General features: G+C 32.8%; 2 protein-coding genes across 2 annotated transcripts; both read left to right on the top strand.

Moving 5' to 3' along the window:
* The first annotated feature begins 3,194 nt into the window (after positions 1-3,194).
* LOC142620728 (quillaic acid 3-O-glycosyltransferase CSL1-like) lies at positions 3,195-4,245 on the top strand. The gene is made up of 2 exons (XM_075794053.1): positions 3,195-3,785; positions 4,237-4,245. Exons 1-2 carry the CDS (start codon positions 3,195-3,197, stop codon positions 4,243-4,245), a joined length of 600 nt encoding a protein of 199 aa, XP_075650168.1.
* Positions 4,246-4,254: 9 nt separating this feature from the next.
* Positions 4,255-9,466, top strand: LOC142620727 (quillaic acid 3-O-glycosyltransferase CSL1-like). Its single transcript, XM_075794051.1, has 7 exons — positions 4,255-4,368; positions 6,630-6,761; positions 6,845-7,057; positions 7,558-7,657; positions 7,763-7,941; positions 8,060-8,407; positions 8,947-9,466. Exons 1-7 carry the CDS (start codon positions 4,255-4,257, stop codon positions 9,415-9,417), a joined length of 1,557 nt encoding a protein of 518 aa, XP_075650166.1. The 3' UTR covers positions 9,418-9,466.
* The last annotated feature ends 12,387 nt before the right edge of the window (positions 9,467-21,853 follow it).

Below are 21,853 nucleotides of genomic sequence, written 5' to 3'. Positions count from 1 at the left end.
GATGAAGCTGTTGAACTAAGACTTGACGAGATTCCATTTGTGGAAGATTTTAATATTATGTCATATCTTCGATGAAACCTCGTGTGGGGGATTGCAGTTTGCAAAACAAATGCACGTTAGATTCCTCCAGGTCCAAGTGTTGCATGTGTTTAGGATGCGCTTGCAAGATGGGGAGGCACCATGACTGAAGATTTTGTTGTTTTTGATTTCTCCCCTAATCCCGATATTATTATGTATTTTGTTAATATGGATGCTGCTGGCATGTATGTTGATAGGTTGTCTGAAATGTCCTCACTACTACTGTGAGGTAGCTCTGTTTGTATTTCCCGTTAACTAAAAAAAAAAAAAATTGCACATTAGTCATTCATAATTGTAAAAATAGAATAAGGAAAAAAAAAAAAGAGGAAGGAAGGAGAAGAAGAAAAAATATTTAAGCCATTCATTTTTGCGGGATAAGAATCAAGATATGAGGAGTAAAAAAGAAAAAGAATAAAAAAGACATGATTTCATGAATTGCCTCATTGTTAGTATAAATGTGTTAGTAAAATCACACGTTGAATAAGAAGGATTTTATATTAAATAAGAATGATATGAGGAAGTAGTTTTTTGTTTTTTTGTTTTTTTTTTTGAGAAATGAGGAAGTAGTTAATATAAAATAATCATACTATGAAAATATAGACTTAAGCTATAGAGTTAAGTAGTGTCCTTATTATATATATAAAAAAGTAGTGTCCTTATATATTATATTAACCATTCAATTGGAGTCTCCCTAAATTTTCCTAACACTCATTGTGCACATTTGTGATTATTAATAAAGTATACAATCTTATTTTTTATTTTTTATACTTCAATAGTTATAACAGGGATATAGAATTTGAATCTGAATGTCTTTAGGACATCATAAGGACCAATTAAATGAAGTAAAAGGCTCTTAGCAATTGATGAAAATTGATGGGTCAAAAATTATTTGACAAAAAAATTTGTGCAAACACTGCTTAAAATAAGATCAATGATGGAATGAAAGAGTAATTTGATAATCGTCAATACGTGTAGAAATTTACGATAGAGAAAATATATGAATTTTATGTGATTTGGTTACAAGGTTCATGTCCATAGAAAAGTAAATTTTCATTCACTTAGATAATAATATATTATAGAATTTATTTATAAAAATGGAAATTAGATAGACAAGTGGATGAAAATCTGAATTTTGAATTGAATTTTACAATTTCTTTTAGATGGAGATTGCAAAAATTCATGAGTAATATAGTAGAGATGGAAGGAACTTTTAGATGCTCTTGACTAGGGCTGAGATTGGGTTGGGTCGAGTTGGGTTTATAGTTATCTAACTCTGACCAGATAAAAATCAGGTTTGACAGGAAGGAAACTGACCCAACCAAAATATTCAAGTATTGGGTCAGGTGGGGCCATTGGGTATTGGTCTGGTCTTCTCTCTCTCTCAAAATTTAAATTTAGGTATATTTAGGCATTTATTTTGTAACTTGCCCTTTAAAATTTATCATTCTTTTATTATTATTATTTTCAAACTTCCATTTCTTGGAAGGATCTCCACCCATTATGGTAAGAAATATTAATGAATTTTTTCTTTTCTAAGTTAATGTGTGATTAGACTATTGTGTGCGGCTATTTTTGTTTAAAAAATCTAACTTTTTAATTGAATGTTGTTTAATGTCTTGTCTCCCTTATAAAAAAGTATAAGTTTTCAAAACTACACTTAAATAAATTTATAAAAAAAAATTTGAATACTAAATCTTTATTTACACCTACAAAAAATCAGCTCTTTACCAAAATTGGCTCGTAGCATTTTTGTAATACTTTGAGAAGTCAAATAAAAATTGTAACTTATCCTCTTAATCAAATTTGAAAAGCCTACTACTACCACAATACAAAAACTATTGGGTTTGTTTTGGGTATCGGGTTAGTTTAGGATCCAACCCATGCTTGCCTGATATTTCAAATTTTTTTTAAAAAAAAGAGCATATTAGAAAAATATTTTAAAACAAAACAAGAGAGAGAGAGAGAGAGAGAGAGAGAGAGAGAGAGAGAGAGAGACATTTGGCCAATTATTTTGGAGATTTAAACCTGAATGTTCTCTGTATTTATTTATTAAATAAGATTCAATAAAAAAGTTAGGTTTTTAACACAAAAGTAGCCACAAAAAAGTCTAATCACACATTAACTTAGTAAAGAAAAATGCATTAATATTTATTACCATAATGGGTGGAGATCCTTCCAAGATATGGAAGTTTGAAAATAACAATAAAAGAAAGAGAGAGAGAGAGAGTTGGATCAGTTTCCTTCTTGTCAAACCCAATTTTTATTGGGTTAGAGTTTGGGGGTGGCTATAAACCCAATCCAACTTGATCTCAGCCCTACCTAGGATATAGGTGAAACAACGATAATTGTCTAGAAGTCACTCATCCCTACACATGCAAGACTTTTCTGTTACTTAACATCAACTTAGATAATATGGCTGTTGAGAATATACACGAATTCCTAAATATATGAGATGTGAAAAACAAAACGAAATAACACATACACGAAGGTAAACACACGATATATAGAATTACGTAGTTTAACAATTTACCTTCATTTACGAAATTACAGTGATTTTATTATTTTCAAGAAAATTATACAAATTATGATAGTATAGTTTTTCTCTCTAAACCAACACACCAAACTGGCATACAGAGTAATAGTATTTATATCCCACGTAGTGGATTCACAATGGACAAAGTCTCAGAAAAGAATTCATTAGAAACAGTAATAATTTTATATAAAGTTGAGTTATAATCCGAATAACACATACTAGGCTTCACATAGTCTAACAGTAGAGACATTAAAACAAAGTTTTAAAATTGGAGCATCATCGTGCATTTTTAAAGTTTGGGAGACATTGCAATTCGGATGAAAATTATGATGAAAATGTGTAATTTGTCCAATAATTTAAAATATTTTTTTGTTGTTAATTTGTATGAACCCAAGCTATTTTTAAGTACCAAAAAAAACTACAATAGAATAATAATACAAATAACATTCAGGTTTAAATCTCCCTTCCCCAACTTGGCATTAAAAAAAAAAAAAAAAAATTGTCAACATCAACAAGCCAATAAGTAGCAGCCAATTTATGCCTTCGTAAACTAATACACAAGTGCTGAACAAGAATTAAGAAAATGGCTACCCTTTCTCTCCACACCTGCAGAGTTCAGCAACCCCATGCAACCATTAACAGAATTCACATTTTCCTCCACTTCACAGCCATACTATTCCTACTTTACTACAGGACCACCCGTCTCTTCCATGGAAAAAATGTTCCCACATTAGCATGGTCCCTCATCTCCACCTCCGAGCTCATCCTCACCATCATTTGGATTCTCATTCAAGCCTTCAGGTGGCGCCCAGTGTCGCGTTCTGCTATCCCAGAGAATATACCTGGAGGCATTGAATTACCGGGGCTTGATGTGTTTGTATGCACACTGGACCCAAAAAAGGAGCCTACAATAGAAGTGATGAACACTGTTTTATCGGCCTTGGCACTAGACTACCCGCCCGAGAAGCTCTCAGTGTATCTTTCAGATGATGGGGGTTCTTACATTACACTGTATGCTATCAAAGAAGCATGTTCTTTTGCTAAGTCATGGCTACCATTTTGCAAGAAATATGGGATTAAGTCAAGGTGCCCTGGGGCTTATTTCTCATCATTTGCTGATGATGAGCGGCTTCTTTGGAGTGATGAGTTCAGGATAGAGGAGGAGAAAATTAAGGTGGGTGCAAATTTGGTTGCAGTGCATATATATTTTGTTGATTATTCCTTTTTTTTAGCCCCCTATTTGGGTACTTATGTTGGTGATAGATATTTTATGCTCACCAGGGTCCCTGCGTATTGTGAGGGTTTTTTTTTTAGTTCTTTTCCTCTCCATGATAAGGCACATTGACACAACTGAGCAAAGTACAAGATATAGAATGAAGCCTTAATAATAAAAGATAGTGTACTTGTAGGCAGATCATATGATCGCATTTAGTCTCCTAGATGCATTTAGTCTCCCCTAAGTTCTTTTTGTGTACTTGTATGTTGCTAATCTGTTTTTGCTCTCCAAAACTTTTTGTGCAATACTAATCTCATAAGATCACATATATATAATCTATGCAGGCCAAATAGTGTTAAACTTTAATAATATGTTCTAATTTCTGTAAGACATATTATCAAAATTTCAGAAAAAGTAGTAGTGTTAAATGACATTATCACCTATGCAGGCCAAATATGATGAATTCAAGGGAAAAGTTGAGAAAGTTGGTGGCGAAGATGAAAACAACAAAGTTGTGCCAGACCGCCCTCCACACGTCGAGGTATGTAACAAAACATTCAAAATTAACACAAGAAATTCAAAAGATAAAAAAGAGGATCAATTATATTTAGGTCATTTTCCGGTTTTGTACTAGATTTCCAAATTCTGATCCTTGCTTAGTGTGTTATCTATTCCTAGGTTATGATTTGTGACTAGTGAAACATACTTGGTGGACGATCCAGCAATCTTTTCAAACTGTACTAGGGTACTAGGCAGAGGATCTCTAGAAGTTTGGCCAAAGCCCCAAAAATTGCTATAATAAGTAATCTATGTCTTGCAATTTTATGAAGTCCTTGAGGTTGCTATATATATATATGGCTTGAACGACAATAATAATTGATAGGTAAAGAATGTATTGACTCATTTGGTAAATTAATCAGTTAATTAGCTAAATAAATTAATTAGATTAAATTAAATGCAGTAAGTGTGACACGGGTGATTTGTTTACGAATGGGGAAAACCACCGAGGCAAAACCTCACTGGATAAATTTAAGGTCATCACTTCTGAGAATCCATTATTATTAAAACAAATGGTTACAAGTAAAGAAATCTTAGTACCTTATACCAACCTACAGTTGAACCCTTACCACAATACCCAATTAGACTTGTAATGTAGTGAAAATATCTCCTTTCAATGCACGGCTTACAGTATGTGATTAACCAATTGATGTACGGATCCAAATACATGACTAACACACCAACTTGAGAAAGATGTTGGCTGCAAAGTTCTTCAGTTTATCTAAACGATGAAGATCAAGAAACTCTTTGGTTACAAAACCCATGGCACAAAGACGTAGTAGCTTCTATAGAGAATATGATGAACTAGGTCAACTTTTGTCTCCGGTCACATAACGCATGAAGGGATGCTCTGATTCCTTGTTTGGCAGCCTTTAAAATAATCTTTATATATGTCTAGGGTTGTGAGAAAAAAAACCCTACACAAATACACTTGGATATGCGTGAAATCAGATCTGGAAATCTAAATTTCGTAATTTTCCATAGATATTGTTTCTGTCGAGCAGCTGTCTAGATTCGTTATTAAACCTCGATAGATATCTATTTGTCGAGCTATCTGTCGAGTTTTAATGAACAACACTTCTTTATTTATTTTTTGAACAGATTTGCATGGCTTCAATACTAAACTTAAACTCTTATTCCTTAAAGTACTAAACCTATCCTAGATCTACCTAATTACAAGTAAAGTGCGTTTTATCAAAGGATAAGTCAATTTACATAACATATGTTTCTAACAATATCCACATATGTCCTAACAATAATCAAGTAGGTTACCTTTTTACTAACTCTCTTGTGAAATAAATTTTCAATGTTCATTCAAATTTTCTCATACATCTCATATCTAAGAAAATGAAACAAAATTAAGGAAAGAAGTAGTCATGGATTTCCTGTAAATTGACACGTAAAAAGAATACACATCCCCCAATATCTTTATACCTCTTCCACATTTTAACTATTGCCTTCAGTAAATGTTAGGATCAACAAATTAGATGACGTTAATTTCTTACCAGAAATAAACAAAACAAATAAAATACTATTGAAAAATGTAAGTTACATCTGTGCTATTTTCTAAAAAGGGACTAGTCTAGTAACAAATGAATCTTACACTTTGAAGTATACCTTAAGTATTGTCTAACTATTCTTATAAAGAATATGAGTTATAATTAGAAAAGTTTGTGTTCATGTGTTTGCCAAAAAAACTATATAGATTTAAAACCTAACAGTTGATAAAGCCTAGATCAACTTAATATATTTCCGATGTGGGACTAACTATGTACCAAACCAATGCAAACTTTATCAAGATCCAATCAAATTAGGGCATTACATTTAATTACTATTAGTTTAAATTATAAACTTTCAAGTGATTTGGCATAATTTAGACCCTATATTTATTTCACTTTGAATCGTGCTTTTAAATGAAGACTCTCCATTTTACTTTGAAATGGAAAGCGTACAAATATGTGTGATTCATGTATGATTATATGACAATGAACTTAATAAATTATAATATGTTAATCATTGGGAATATATCTGTGTGATGTATGTGTTAATTAATGAACTTAGTATAAAATAAAAGATTATCTATAACTAATATCATTAACACGTGTTAAAAAAAAAAAGACAAGGACAAAAATTACGGTTAATTTAAACATTATGAAAATTAAACCAAAATTATCTTCAAAAGTAGCAATGCTTCAATTTTAAATATAGGATAAGTTAACTTTGGGAATTGGTTTATTTTTTTAGATAATACATGACAACAAAAACAACGAAGAGGACGTTGAGGATCAAACTCAGATGCCTCTTCTTGTCTATGTCTCTCGGGAAAGAAGACCATCATGTCCTCATCGTTTTAAAGCCGGAGCCCTCAACACCTTGGTAAGTAAACTATCTCTATTGCATTGGCATGAAAGCATTTAGTTAAATACAAATAATAGCACCAAATAATAGTACAACTGCAGCTTCGAGTTTCTGGAGTAATCAGCAATGGCCCTTACTTATTGGTGCTAGACTGTGACATGTACTGCAATGATCCTACATCTGCTCGCCAAGCAATGTGCTTCCATCTTGACTCCCAGTTATCTCACTCACTTGCCTTTGTTCAATACCCTCAAATTTTCTACAATATTAGCAAGAATGACATATATGATGGTCAAGCAAGATCTGCTTACAAGGTAAATGAAAAACCACTATGTTTTGCATGTGTGTCTTAAGCCAATTCAAATTATTGAGAAATAGGTTTTCCTATTAGGCAATGTTATAGAAATAAAAAATTTTACAAGAAATTTTCTATGATTTATTAAGGTGACAACTTACACTTAGTATAACATCACTTTTACAGGAGATTATCATTGACTTTATTTTTGCTTTACATTAATCACAACTTAACATTTTAGTTGTTGTAAAAAAAGAATTGTGAAATTTATTATGTCATTAAGACTTATTATTTCACATTAGGAAAATAAAAATACTACAAATTTATTATATATATAACCTTTACAAATTGATGTGACAATATATATGATTGATAGATCTCAAAATGAATGAGTATTGAATTAGTTTTGTGATTGATGACATATAATTAATATATAAAAGTTGTGTAGTAAGGTTTGTATTATCCCTAATTTCACTCCTCATGTTAACATATATATTACTTGTTTTTTATCCAACTTAGACAAAGTGGCAAGGCATGGATGGGCTAAAAGGGCCATTACTCTCTGGAACTGGCTTTTACTTGAAAAGGAAGGCATTATATGGGAAACCTAATCAAGAAGGTATGGTAAAGTTTTCTTGAGGTAGCTTAGTTGTATTGAAATTTTGAATAACACTCATTTTGCATGTTTATTTATTTATTTATTTATTTTCGCTTCTAATGGCAGATATGTTTCTCTCTGAGCCTGAAAAGAATTTTGGTACATCCAGCAAGTTCATACACTCGCTAAAGGGCAATAATGAACAATTTGTAGCCAAGAAGGACGATTCAAGGGATGAAATTTTAGACGAGTCCAGACTCTTAGCTAATTGTGCGTTTGAAGCAAACACAGAATGGGGAAAAGAGGCTAGTATCATACAATAATTAATGAACTAATGAATTATTAATTATATGTTTCTCAAAGTCTATTCGAGTTGTACATATATATATGACATTAATGTGGTTTGGTTTCCCTTGGATACAGATAGGCTTCTCGTATGATTGTTTGTTGGAGAGTACATTCACAGGGTATCTTTTGCACTGCAAGGGGTGGATATCAGTGTATCTTTACCCTAAGAGACCATGTTTCTTAGGGTGCACCACCATTGATATGAAGGATGGCATGGTTCAGCTTATGAAGTGGAGCTCCAATTTGGTGCAGGTTGGGCTCTCGAAATTCAGTCCTCTTACATATGGGGTTTCAAGAATGTCCGTTCTTCAAAGCATGTGTTATGGATACTTCACTTTCTCATCCCTTCTCTCTGTCGCTCTTCTCTTATATGGCACGGTTCCTCAAGTGTGCCTCTTGAATGGCATTCCTTTGTACCCTAAGGTAAACTATATATAGTATCAAACTTCTGTTCCATATATATACATAGGTCCTTTGACATGTTAAAGTTTGTTTTGAAATTATATTATTAGGATTTGTGTTGTAATTTTTTACAAGATGTATATACATTTTCATACCAAAGACATCAAGTAATGTTAACTAGGGTTGCCAATGGATTATTACTTTTAAATTTCAAATCTTAGCAGTTCACCTACATCCATAAGAGTGAATGAGGAAAATTTTTACTATTGGAAAATAAAAGGTTTACAATGGCTCTATGGTACCCCAAAAGAGACCCTAATCCTGTAAGAAATAAAGGGTTTGCAATGACTATATGGTCCTCCAAAGAAACCCTAGCCTGGTAAATTGAAGGTTTTCAATATACCCTTACCACAGGCCTCTAGACTAAAGGCCAATAGGAAATAGCCACTATCTCTAAGATTATCCATAAGGGATAAAATTGTATAATTCTTCTCTTATACGGTACGAGTCCTAAAGTGTGCCTCTTGAATCTAACATATTCTTCTTGATTCTTATTACAGGTTTCAGACCCATGGTTTGCTGTGTTTGTGGCAATTTACATGTCCTCCCTTTTCCAGCACTTATATGAGGTCCTCTCAAGTGATGGCTCAATTAAGACTTGGTGGAATGAACAAAGAATTTGGATGATCAAGTCAATTTCTGGGAGCTTATTTGGAGTTCTGGATGCCATCATGAAGTGTTTAGGAAAAAAGAAGGTGAGTTTAAGCTTAACAAATAAAGCCGTTGACAAAGAAAAGTTTGAGAAATATGAAAAAGGTAAATTTGATTTTGAAGGGGCTGCCATGTTCATGGTCCCCTTGTTAATACTGATCATATTAAACATTGTTTGCTTCTTCTGTGGGCTAAGAAGAGTGGTAATTGAGAAGAGTTTGGAGGAGATGTTTGGACAAGTTTTCCTTTCATTCTTCATTCTAATTCTGAGTTATCCGATTCTTGAAGGAATGGTGACAAAAGGTAAGGGAAAACAGTAAGTTATGTGAAGCACTTTCTTTGGGAGATTTTAGAATGTATGCCTGACTGGGAAGAATAAATAAGTTGTTCAAGGTCTCTTTAAGTGACACACGCCATTGAACATTAAATTGTGACTTTCATTGCGGATTTTGAAGTTCCCTAGTAGATCAATATATGTACATTTTCTACATTATAATTTCAATGGTACTTACCGCTGAAAGTTGGTAAATGCTCAACTTACCAGCTAAAGCTTGATGGTATATATTTTGTATCTTAGGTTGATTTATAAAATTGATGATGTCTTATTTTTTTCAATTTTAAAAAGATGTGATGTTTTAAAATATCATGCATTGAAAAAAACGAGATTTTAAAGAGCTATTTTAAAAAATTGTACATTGATAAAATGCGGTTTCAAAACAATATGTCTAAGGGATATGGTTCTTCTAATGTTCCTATAACTCGAGTAGGTTTAATTATTTTGTTTGATTGATTTGTTTGAACTGTTATTTATTTATTTATATTTTCAAAATGCAAAGCATAGAAATAAAAATGACTTAGTAGGACCATATATACACAAAAAAAAGTATTTGTTTTAATGGAGTCAATTTCACATTGAAGTCAGGATGGTCATAGGACCCTTCTGACCTAGAAAAAAATAATTATTATATATAAATTTTTAATTTTTATTTTTTTACATTAAGAAAAATTATGACCACTCTAAATATTTTGGGCCCAACATAATTAAACTTTAGACAAAATTTGATAACAAAAATAGTTGTAGACTTGGTTATAGACTAAAGCTATTTTTATTGGACGTGAATTTTGATAAATTTACCATTGCATTATATTTTTTTCTTATATCCTTCATGGTTGCAAAATTTCAATAAGATAAAAAATTAATAGCTATGTTATCAATCAAATATTTAAATTTTGAGTTTTTGTAATTTAAAATTATACATAAAAATAAGTTTATAAATTGAATAATAAATAACAACCAATTAACATAAAATTTGACATAATAATTTTTTAAAAATATAAAAAACATGTAATTTAACTTTTTTTTTTAACCTACTACCTCACTTTTTGCTCTTCTCTTTATTTAATCAGCCTGTGAATCTCAATACAAATTTTGAAACTTGTGGTCAGTTATGGAAGTGTAAAGGACAAGGCTTTACGTACGTTCACTTTTCACCCATTCAAATGGTCACCGACTCACGTGGCCTGTGGGGTATATTTTTTTCCTTTAACTTGGTAATAGTACAATTCTGATCTTTATAATACAAAAAAAAAAAAAAGTACAATAGAGTATATATCACAATTTCACATAAAAATAATTTTAAAAAAATTTCTAAATTAATATTTTTACGAAAATTTTTAAACATTTTTCTATATATAAATACTATATTATAATAAACTATACAAATTATACTAATACAATAGTATTAAATTTATTTTTAAAAAATTGTATTCTTATTATTAATATGGAATTAACGATAATTTTGAAACAATTTATCATATATGGATAAATAGTATTACCAAGTTGTCATTTTTCAAATACCACCCAAGAAAATAGTCAACAAAAAGGCCACAAAGAAATTATTAAATAAAAAAGTAATAAGGTTCATGGATGCATTTAAATTATAAATTAGTGAGAAACCATGCATTGCACTGAAAAGTTTAACACAAGATTTCTTAACTTTTTTTTAAAATCTAAATATGAAATTTGTTTTTACATAAATTATAGATTATAGTATTTTTTACGAGATAATTTTAAATTTATGACATCCAGTACTTCTAATGATTGTTTTTTATAATCAAACCAAGACACCAATTGGTTTTAGTATAGATGGGGAGCGAACCCTAAAATTTCTTATTTGATGACAAACAACTTTACCAATTGAACTAATAAAAACTCACGTTATAGATTATAAATTATAGGTGGAAATGTACTTTTCGTCTCTACATTTTTCCCCGATTCCCATTTTGGTCCTTACATTTTATTTTTACTACATTATTCCATTTTTAGAAAAAAACCGTCCATTTTAGTCATTTCTGTCAATGCCCTAACAGCAAAATCTTAGGTGGCAAACGAAACTATTAAAATAATAATAAAAAATTATTTTGGTATTAAAAAATGGCACATCATCATCTAAATTTAAAAAATTAATTTATTAATTTTAACTAAATAAAAAAAAAGAATTAAAAACAAAAAATCACATGAAATGAAATCTAAGTGTGTCTTGAACAAGAACAACAAGAACACAAACCCAAATTTAAGAACAAGAAGAACATTTTCCTTTATTTGACATTTTTTCTTAGAAAAAACACAAAATTAATCATTCACGAACCCAAAAAATTAAAATAAAACCAACACAACACTCCTTCTCTCTCTCTCTCTCTCTCTCTCTCTCTCTCTCGTGTAAATTCTTTATATATATATATATCTCTCTCTCTCTCTCTCCCTCTCTCTCTCTTAACTACTTAGACTCTTTCTTTTCTTCTATTTTCTTCTCTCTCTATATACAGTAGTTATCCAAATCTGTAAAATTGAAATCAAACATATAATATATATACAGAAAACCCGAAGAATAAAAAAAACCCAAAAAAACCTAATCTAATTTGAGCAACAACCCAAAAAAACCCAACCGCGTCTACATCCTCGACCTTACTCCCACTCCTTCCTCCCCTTTTGTAGAACTCGCCTTCTTTGACATTGTCTACAACAATTTTCTCTTTTTCGCTGCCATAGCTAATGGCTCTCTCTAGATCTACAATCTATCTCTTCCCACAATCTCCAACCCAATCCACTCCCTCCACGAACACTCTCGCAAGGTCCAGTCCGTCGACTACAACCCCGTTCGCCGCTACTCCTTCATCTCCTCGTTGTGGGATGACTCCACCATTAATGCCCATTTTCGTTCACCAATGAGAGAGAGAGAGAGAGAGAGAGAGAGAGAGTCTGAAATTGCATTTTGAAGAAAGATAGCTTGAGAGAGTCTGAACTGGTTTGGGATATTTTTTTTTTTTGGTTGATAAAACTGGGTTGGGATTTTGATTTGGGTTTGTGGGTTTCAAATTTGTGTCTATATTCAATGTCTATTTTTTTAATGTGTTTGTTCGCCAAGAAAGTTTTAATTTGCCAAGAAAAGTTTTAACTTTGTGAGTTAAAATTAAATTTGTGTTCTTGTTGTTCTTTTTCAAGACACACTTAAATCTCAATTCATATGATTTTTCTTTTTTAATTTTTTTATTTAGTTAAAATTAATAAATTAATTTTTTAAAAATTAAATGCTGACATCGTATTTTTTAATGCTAAAATAAAATTTATTATTATTATTTTGATAGTTCCATTTGCCACATAGGAATTTACCGTTAGGGCACTGACAGAAATGACTATAATGGACGGCGTTTTTCTAAAAAGTACTAAATGTGATAAAAATAAAATGTAAGGACCAAAATGAGAACCGGGGCAAAATATAGGGACGAAAAATGCATTTCCACCTAGATTATATACCAATACAATTTACAATGACTTTTCACATTAAGCAGAAAGCACTCTCCCATTGGAAAAATCTATTTATTGCAAAAGTAAAAGTATTGCAATAGTTGCATATAATTATCACAATTACACTCGGGGATAAAAAAAAAAACAAAGCACAATTATAACTTGTATAATATTTTTGAATGAATTTAGAACAAAACTTAGGTTACAATAATTTAATTGCTATTTTATAAACAAGAACCACAAAAAAAATTTAGAAGTTTTATCTAGAAAGAAATAAAATGGAAACTATGCATTGTTTTCAAGAATCCCACCCAAGTTGCATTTTTATTTTTTTGAAAGACATGGTAATACTTAGGGGTGGCAATTCGTATCGTATCGTGGCAATTGTATAGGTCAACACTAACTTGACATATTTATTAAACCGGTCAAGATTCCTCAACCCTAACATGACTAATTTATTAAATGAGTCAATCGAGTCGACCTATTTATTAGATTTTATTAAAATAAGAAAAATAGTATTAACCAAATTGAATTATGAAATAATTTTTTTTTTTATAAAATTCAAAACTAACAAGTAACTACATCAAAAATAATAATTCAAAATTAAGGCATATCTCAATATCACAAATAATCAATCATAATATGTCAAAGAAAATAAAACATAACAACTAATAAGTTTATATACCTAGAATTTGAAGGGTATATTGGTAAATTTTTATTTAATTAAACGGAACAGTTTCCATGGATTAGACAATAATCCAACCTGTTTATTAAACGGGTCAGTCATGTCAACTAGAATATGACACTAACGCATTAAGCCTCAACCTATAACCTGTTGATTTTGTGTTATGTCGTGTCATGGGTTGTGTCTAAGTTTGCCACCTCTAGCAATACCCATAATGGTCTTCTAGGAATAATCAATACTCTGTACAAAAAAAATAAATGAAATACTTCTTAATTGAACCACAATTCTTTTAATATAAAAAATCAAATGATAAGTATAAGAAATAACTGATTAAGCATATACTAAGTTGCAATTAAAAAAATAAAAGTATATAATGAGAATTTATAGTGATGGTGCTAAAATTTTATCTTTTAAAAATACAAAGAGTTATTTTTTATTTATTTTACTATCTCACTTTACAATACACCCAATATCAAATGTTCTATTTTAACATACAACACATTAAAATAATATAAATATCAAAGAAATTAACATTTTCTAAAAAATGAGTCATTTATTATATATATATATATATTTATGGAAAATTATTTCATTTTCCTTTGTTTGGTAATGTCCTTAAAAATGAAATTGAGTTGTTTTTAATAGTTTCTGAATTGCCTCTTAACTTTCTTTATTTAGAGTGGCATGAGATAGAGTTATTTTCTAGAAATCTTAGTGAGAAACAATTTCTAAAAAATAAGTTATATTTTTAATAGTATTAGGTACGTGTTAAAAACATTGAGCTATGTTGTACAAGCACGTTTATTAGCCAACTTTTATTATTATTACTCCATCCGTTTTAGTTTGTTTGTCCTTTATTCCATTTTGGGATGTTTCAAAATATTGTCCTATTTCTAAAAATAAAAGTTATTAGTTTACTAATGTTCCTATTATACCCCTACTTTATTTCAAAACTATTTGAAAAAAAAAAACTAACAAATATTTAAAAAATAATCTAATTGGGGCATCTTTTTAATTGCCTCATTAAGAATAACTCTTTTTTTAAAAAAAACTGATAAATTTATTTCAGGGTGGTTTTGTAAACTTATACATATTTATAAGGTTGACAAGACAATAAATGATGTTCCCTTAAAAAATTTGACTTTTCAAACATGACAAATAAATTGGGACGGAGGGAGTATTTTTTTTTTTTTTTGAAGCCGCCAACTTTTATTATTATAACAACATTACTTATGCTAATATACGATTAAAAAATAATACTCAAAATTTCTATTAAACTCCTAGAGATCTTTGATTATTAAGAGTAGTTTTTCTAAAATTTTTGAAATAGTACATTTAAGGTTAAAAACTAAAAATGTTGTTTTCCTATGTGACATGAAGAGAATAAAAAAAACAACAAAGAGTAATGTTAGGTACTTAGATCTATAAACTATATTTAAATATTTTCATAATCTATTGATGTGAGTGGTTTATTTTTTTTGCTTATAAAAAACTAGTCACCACATCAACAGTTTATAAAAGAATTTCTATCTTTAGTATTGTTCAACAAAGGGTCACATATTTTGGTTGTTAGTTACGCAATATTTTGGGAGGTGTGGTGAAGTAATAACTTATATGTACCTATTTTTCGTAAAAAGGTAAAGCTACGAACTTACAGCTAATTAAATAGTATACGTTTGATTCTACATTAAAAGACGAACTTATTTTACTATAAAAAATACTAAAGGTTGCTCTCAGATCAATAGTTAATAATTTATTTAAAGAAATTTTTTATAAGAAAAAAAAACAATCAATATTTTGACAATTTTTTTCATTTTCCATAAAAGTGGTGTCAAAACTTTCCTAAAATAGATTGTTAACCATTGCCCTAAAGGTACTCGTTAGAATGACCATTTTACTATTCAGCTTATTTTTGCTACTATTCATGACCCTACTGCACTTTTTTGTACTATTTATGGATCACACTATACTATTTTAATTAACTTTTACTTTTATCTATGGTACTTTTAGCAAAAAGTTTTTAGTTTCAGCAAAATAAGTGAATCCCAAATAAACCCTAATGAAATATTTAACAATTCATTACTCTCTTATAACTCGAGTTCATAAAACTCAAATTTTACATGTAATTCGAGTTCTAACCAATCAAGTTTCTTAAAAATGTGTCATGGTGGCACCACTAATCTAGCATTTTTAAATTAAAAGTTCCAAAAAATATTTTTATTTTTATTTTTTGCTTATTTGGTTTTTCAAAACTTTGATTGATTCATCCCCGTCAATGTTAGGAGTCAATGTTGGGGTCAATGATGGTGGAGAAATGTTAGGAATACATAATTTTTCATAATTTTGTGCCACAACTCATCACGTGTGTGTTCTGATGGATAGATGTGTGTCCTCACATGGCTCACCATCACACCTTTACCAATTATAATTTGCCACGTAACGAATTGTGGCACAAATATGTGAAAAATTATGTATTCCTAGCATTACTCCACTGCCATTGACCCCAACATTGACTCTTGACATTGATGGGGTTGAATCAATCAAAGTTTTGAAAAACCAAAATTGCCCATGTATTGTCCCTAGCAGATTGAACAATAATTGCCTGCGTATTGTCCCTATATATATATATATATATATATTTTTTTTTTTTTTTTTGAAAGGAAACTTTGATATATTTCACCAAAGAAAATGAAAATGAAATACAAGCAGAGAGAAAGCCAAAGAAACAAGAAATCCCAAAAGGGCCTTTAACACTTAGACCGATCAAGCAGAAGAGTTTGCTGCAGAAAAGGAGAGTCTATCCCGAACCAAGTTTGAGAGGTTTCTGCAGATCTGGTTACCTTGGCTAAATCGTGCACAACTCTGTTGTAGTCTCTTTTCAGATGTCTTGCATTCCAACTACTGAAGGAATCTAACGTGGCGAGAGAGCCTTGTATAATGGGGCCAATGTCTCCAAAGCCTGATTTTGAAACTAAGGCTTGGACAACAATAGTAGAGTTAGATTCTAAAATTACATTTGACAGCTTCAATTCACAAGCCAACACAACCCCTTCTTTAATGGCAAAAGCTTTAGTTACTTCCGCTGAGTAGGTAGCAGGTAGAAATTTCCCTCTTGCTGCAACCACACAACCTCTGCAGTCCCTAATTACAACTCCAACACTAGAAGGCTTTCCATTCTCTAATGTTTCTCCATCTCCATTAATCTTATATATATATATATATATATATTTGGAGGAGGAGCTGCCCATCCCACCTCAAGAGACTGTTGACTAAGAAGAGTTGCTGAGATGGCCCCCCTGAAATCACTCATTAATCTTTGAGCATATCCCTAAATTTGCGCTGATGGAAGCTCCACAGCCTCATGAACTACCTAGTTAAGGTTGTACCATATGGACCAAGCAGTGACAAAAAATAACTCCAAGTCATGAGAGGTGCCCTTCTCCAAGATTTGCATTGCAACATCTATGAAAGCATGGTTTTCAACCAACAAGCTTATAGGATAGGCTTGCCAATGCCACCATACTTCCCAAATTTTTTCACATAAAATCAAGGCATGTTGGGTGCTTTTAGGGGCTTTTCCACATAAGGGGCACAAAGCATTAGTCCCGATTCCCCAATTGCTCAGGTTTACACATGTTGGTAGGCCATTTATACATGCTCTCCATGAAAATTTTTTGACTTTGGGGGGAATCTTAAGTTGCCACATTTTTTTTCCATAACAGGGTTCTGTAGTCCCCATCAGAGCTTTCACCCCTCTCTATCTTGTCAGTTAGCCAGAATGGCGACATAATAAGCACTTTTGACCGAGAAGACACCTCGCCTATTTCCAACCGAAACAATTTTATAATCCGGGAGGGAATAGCTTAATGGAATTTGGAGGATGGTGTCTGCCTCAAAGGGAAGAAAGAGGGCCTGCACCAGATCAATTTCCTAATCTTCATCAATGAGTGAGGAGACCATGGGGAAATCATCAAAAGTCTGTGGGGGTGAGCATACTCTGTATGTGGTTGGTGTGGGTAGCCATTTGTCCTCCCAAATGTGGATTAACTTTCCATTACCCATATTCCATCTTGTAACTCTCCTAATGACTTCCAAACTGCTGTGAATACTTCGCCAAGCATAAGATGGGTTGCTGCCTAATTTTGCTTCTAAGACATCTCCATTAGGATAATACTTGGCTTTGTATATACGAGCCACAAGTGAGATTTTATTTGTGAGGAGTCGTCATCCTTGTTTAGCTAACATTGCATGATTGAAAGCTTGTAGATTTCAGAACCCCATACCACCCTCTAACTTTGACGTACACATTCTTTTCCACCCAACCCAAGTTATTTTTGCTTCTTCACCTTTCTGCTCCCACCAGAAATTTCTAGCCATCCTTTCCAAGTCTTCACATAATCCCTTTGGTAAAAGGAAGCAACTCATTGTATACGTTAGGATCGCTTGTGCAACCGCCTTGATTAGGATTTCCTTACCACCCAAAGACAACATTTTTTCCTTCCAACCCGATAGTTTCTTAGCCACCTTTTCTTTGATTTCTGCAAAAACTTGAATCTTGGATTTTCCAATCACAGATGGGAGGCCAAGGTATTTACCATGCCTGGAGTCCTGCATAGGCCCAAGAATGCTAAGAACTTCACCCATTTTCTCACTGGTTGTGTTCTGGCTAAAGAAAACTGATGATTTATCTGCATTAATTTTCTGCCCCGATGCCGCTTCATAGTGCTCTAGTATTTCTACAAGCTTGTGACGTTCTTGGCTATCTACATTACAGAACAAAAGACTATCATCTGCAAAGAACAGATGAGTGACTTTTGGACAGCCCTTGCAAATAGAGATACCACTGAGCCCATTTTTGTTATTAGCATCCACAATAAGAGCTGAAAAAGCTTTAGTGCATAAGAGAAATAGATAGGATGATAGGGGGTCACCCTGCCGTAGTCCCCTAGATGGAATTCTGTTGCCATGTACTTCCCCATTGATTAGGACCGAGTAGGAAACAATTGAGATACATTTCATGATCCAAGCAATCCATTTTTCATGCAAACCCACCTTCTTCATTACTTTTTCCACAAAAACCCACTCTACTCTGTCGTAGGCTTTGCTCATGTCCAGTTTAATCACCATATAGCTTTCTTTGCCTTCCTTCTTGTGCTCTAGATAGTGCATTACTTCAAAAGCAACAAGGATATTATCCGTAATCAACCGTTCCGACAAAAAGACACTCTGATTTTTTGAAATAATCTTAGGAAGCATTGCTTTGAGACGATTAGCCAGCACCTTGAAATCAACTTGTAAGTAACATTGCTAAGGCTAATAGGATGAAATTCCTTCATTCTAGTCGGGTTTTTAATTTTTTGCACCAGGGTTATATTTGTTTTATTAATCTCATCCATATGCATATTAGAGTTCAGCACATTGAGCACCATTTAGTAACATTTGAGCCAACAACATTCTAGAATTTTTGGAAAATTATAGCAGACATACCATCCGGTCTAGGGGCTTTTGTTGGATGCATCTGTTGGAGACCTGATTTGACCTCTTCTGCTGTGAATGCCTTGATGAGGTTCTCATTCATATCATAGGTTACCTTAGGATGGATAAGGCTGGTCACTTCTTTAACTCGACTAGGACGTATGGTGGTGTAGATGTCCTTAAAGTATGATATGGTAGTGGTTGCTATGCTGGCTCTATCATCACACCAAGTTCCATTTTCACTCCATAAGCCAGTGATAGTTTTCTTTCTCCGTCGTTCTGAGGCACGATGGTGGAAATACTTTGTGTTTCATTCTCCTTCACTAAGCCATTGGACTCTTGACCTTTGTGCCCACCAAATCTCTTCCCTGTCAAGAAGTTCATTAATTTCGCGCCTTAGTTGATTTATTTCTGCTCCATTCTGTCCCTTCTTATCTTGGATAATCAAATTACTAAGGACCTTCTTCTTCTTCTCCTTAATCTGTTTAGAAGTGTGGCCAAAAACTGAGTTGCTCTAATTTGTTAGGGTGGATGCACACTGCGTAATCTTAGCTTCAATACCTCCTGGTGTGCTTGGTTCCAAACTTTCATTCCAATTTTCTTCAATTAACTCTTTACAATTAGCTCTTCTAGTCCACATGGCTTCGAAATGGAACCTACGTCCTCTACGTTGTCCATTGGTTATGGACTCAGTTAATAAAAGTGGACAGTGATTAGATGTTGTGTCAAGTAGGTGGCGTACCTTGATACTGCTAAAGTGGTCAAGCTAGTCGACTGTTGCAAAAGCTCGATCAATCCTCAAATAAATTCTATTGCCCCCTTCCTGTTGGTTACACAAAGTAAAATCTAGACCACAATAACTCATATTCTTAAAGATACATTTGTCAACCGCATTGCGAAAACTATCCATTTGTTGTTGAGGCTTTGAGGCACCTCCCAATTTTTTCTTTCTTGAGAGAATCTCATTAAAGTCTCCAAAACATAACTATGGAAGCTTGTATTGCCAGTTTAGAGTTTCCAAAAAGTCCCATGACTCCTTTCTTCGATAAGTTTTCGGATGCCCATAAAATCCAGTTATTCTCGACCTAAAGCCAGTTCCTTCCTCTATTACCATAGCATCAATATGGTGCCTTGAAAAACTTTTGATTTCCAAATTCATTTCCTTTCTCCAAAACATTGCCAATCCCCCACCCTTTCCTTCTCTCGAGGGATCGAATTGATTATGGAAACATGAGTTTAATTAGTCGATTTATTAGTGAACAAGGAAAGATATTATCTAGACGGGTGAATCGATTAAACTTAAAACAACAATGATTAATTACTATTGCTATCAAGCAAGCTTGTATTTTATCTTTGTTAAACTTTCTTAATAATGAGAAACAATTTGAAAGAGGTGAGTCGGCTACTAGGCTGACCACGAGGGAAATATCATTTCTACCGATGCTGACAAGATACTTTTATCGGGCAAGGTAAATAAGGGGGATATTATAAGCATTCCATTAATTATGTGAACATAAAACCCATTTGCAAAATTAATTTTTTCCTTCACTCTCTTCATTCTATTAATTTTCATCTTTGTCTCAGATAAGAAGACAACTTTAGGATCCCACCGCCGCACATATTCACGCAGCGCTCCAACTGTCTGGGGGTTCCCAATTTTCTGGCAGTTCCATCTTAAGAGATTCATGGCGCTCTGCGGTGCTGGCCAGTAGCCACCGCCGTTTCATTAGTCAGAAAGGTATTACCTGTGTAAGGTCCTTCTCTGGCTCTCTTCTACCTTTTTTCTTCTTCTATCTCCTAGCTTTCCTCTTTATTTGTTCTTTTAGACCCAACATCATATTCTTGGACCTTCATAATAGTATCTCCTGCTGGCCTTGCTCTCTTGCCATTTTCTTCAAACTCCCTTTTACTTTTTGCTTCCTTTCTTTGTTTTGGGCCACATCCAAATACCCTATATCTTCAGACTTCTGTATGGCTGTATTAGGCTTCATTGGGCTTGTTATCTCTGGCTCATCCCCTTGTTTTTTCTTTGGTTGGCCCACTTTTGAACTTTCATCAGCCTATATCATATCCTTCTCTTTTGTCAAGTCAAACCTAAGAGCTTTCCGGAAGTCACGTGCATATTCTTCGCTTTGTGTACTTGATGTCGCCTTTTCAGAATTGTCCCATCTTGGCAACTAACAAGCCACCTGACCACCTGACCCCGCTTCCTTGCCTCTAGCCCCCCACTTTTCACTATTCCCAACTCCATATTGGCCATCGGATTTCTGGGTTCCTCCGCTGTACTCCACCATTGGACCACTTGTATCTTCCGATGGTGTTTGAGACCTTGTCTTTTCCTTTCCATCATTTGATTGGTTGCTACTCTCATTCCTGGGTTTTACTTTTTCTGCACTTCCTTTATAGTTTCCGTTTGCTCTGATCCAATCCCCATACTGGTGCTTCCTTTGTTGCCCATTAGAATATGTTGGAAAATGTCTATCATCGTGTCCAATTCTTCCACAGAGAAAACAAATTGTTGGGAGCCTTTCATATTTAAATGTAACTCATGACCTTTCACCATCCAAGTTTGCTACTCGTCCTCCCCTCCAAAGAGGTTTGTCCACCTGCAATTCTACTCTAATTCTCATAGACTTGGCTTGATCAGACTGCCATGCTCTCATATCAATTTCAATGTAGTTACCTATTTTACTTCCAATATCCTTCCCAGTTTCCTCAGACATATTTTCAAAAGGTAAGCCCCATACCTGAACCCAAAATGGAGAGTGTAAGAAATCTATGTTTGCTACTG

The sequence above is a fragment of the Castanea sativa genome, chromosome 12 (assembly GCF_040712315.1).
Source record: "Castanea sativa cultivar Marrone di Chiusa Pesio chromosome 12, ASM4071231v1".
Lineage (NCBI taxonomy): Eukaryota > Viridiplantae > Streptophyta > Magnoliopsida > Fagales > Fagaceae > Castanea > Castanea sativa.
Note: the sequence above shows the minus strand (reverse complement) of the source record. Positions and strands in the feature narration are given on the sequence as shown.

What these genes read in the sequence shown, in the direction of transcription:
- LOC142620728 (XM_075794053.1), top strand. Translation starts at nt 3,195, where the DNA reads ATGGCTACCCTTTCTCTCCACACCTGCAGAGTTCAGCAACCCCATGCA.
- LOC142620727 (XM_075794051.1), top strand. Translation starts at nt 4,255, where the DNA reads ATGACATTATCACCTATGCAGGCCAAATATGATGAATTCAAGGGAAAA. An exon ending in TGGGAAACCTAATCAAGAAG is followed by an intron (nt 7,658 to 7,762) that starts GTATGGTAAAGT and finishes TTCTAATGGCAG; the next exon opens with ATATGTTTCTCTCTGAGCCT. An exon ending in ACACAGAATGGGGAAAAGAG is followed by an intron (nt 7,942 to 8,059) that starts GCTAGTATCATA and finishes CCTTGGATACAG; the next exon opens with ATAGGCTTCTCGTATGATTG.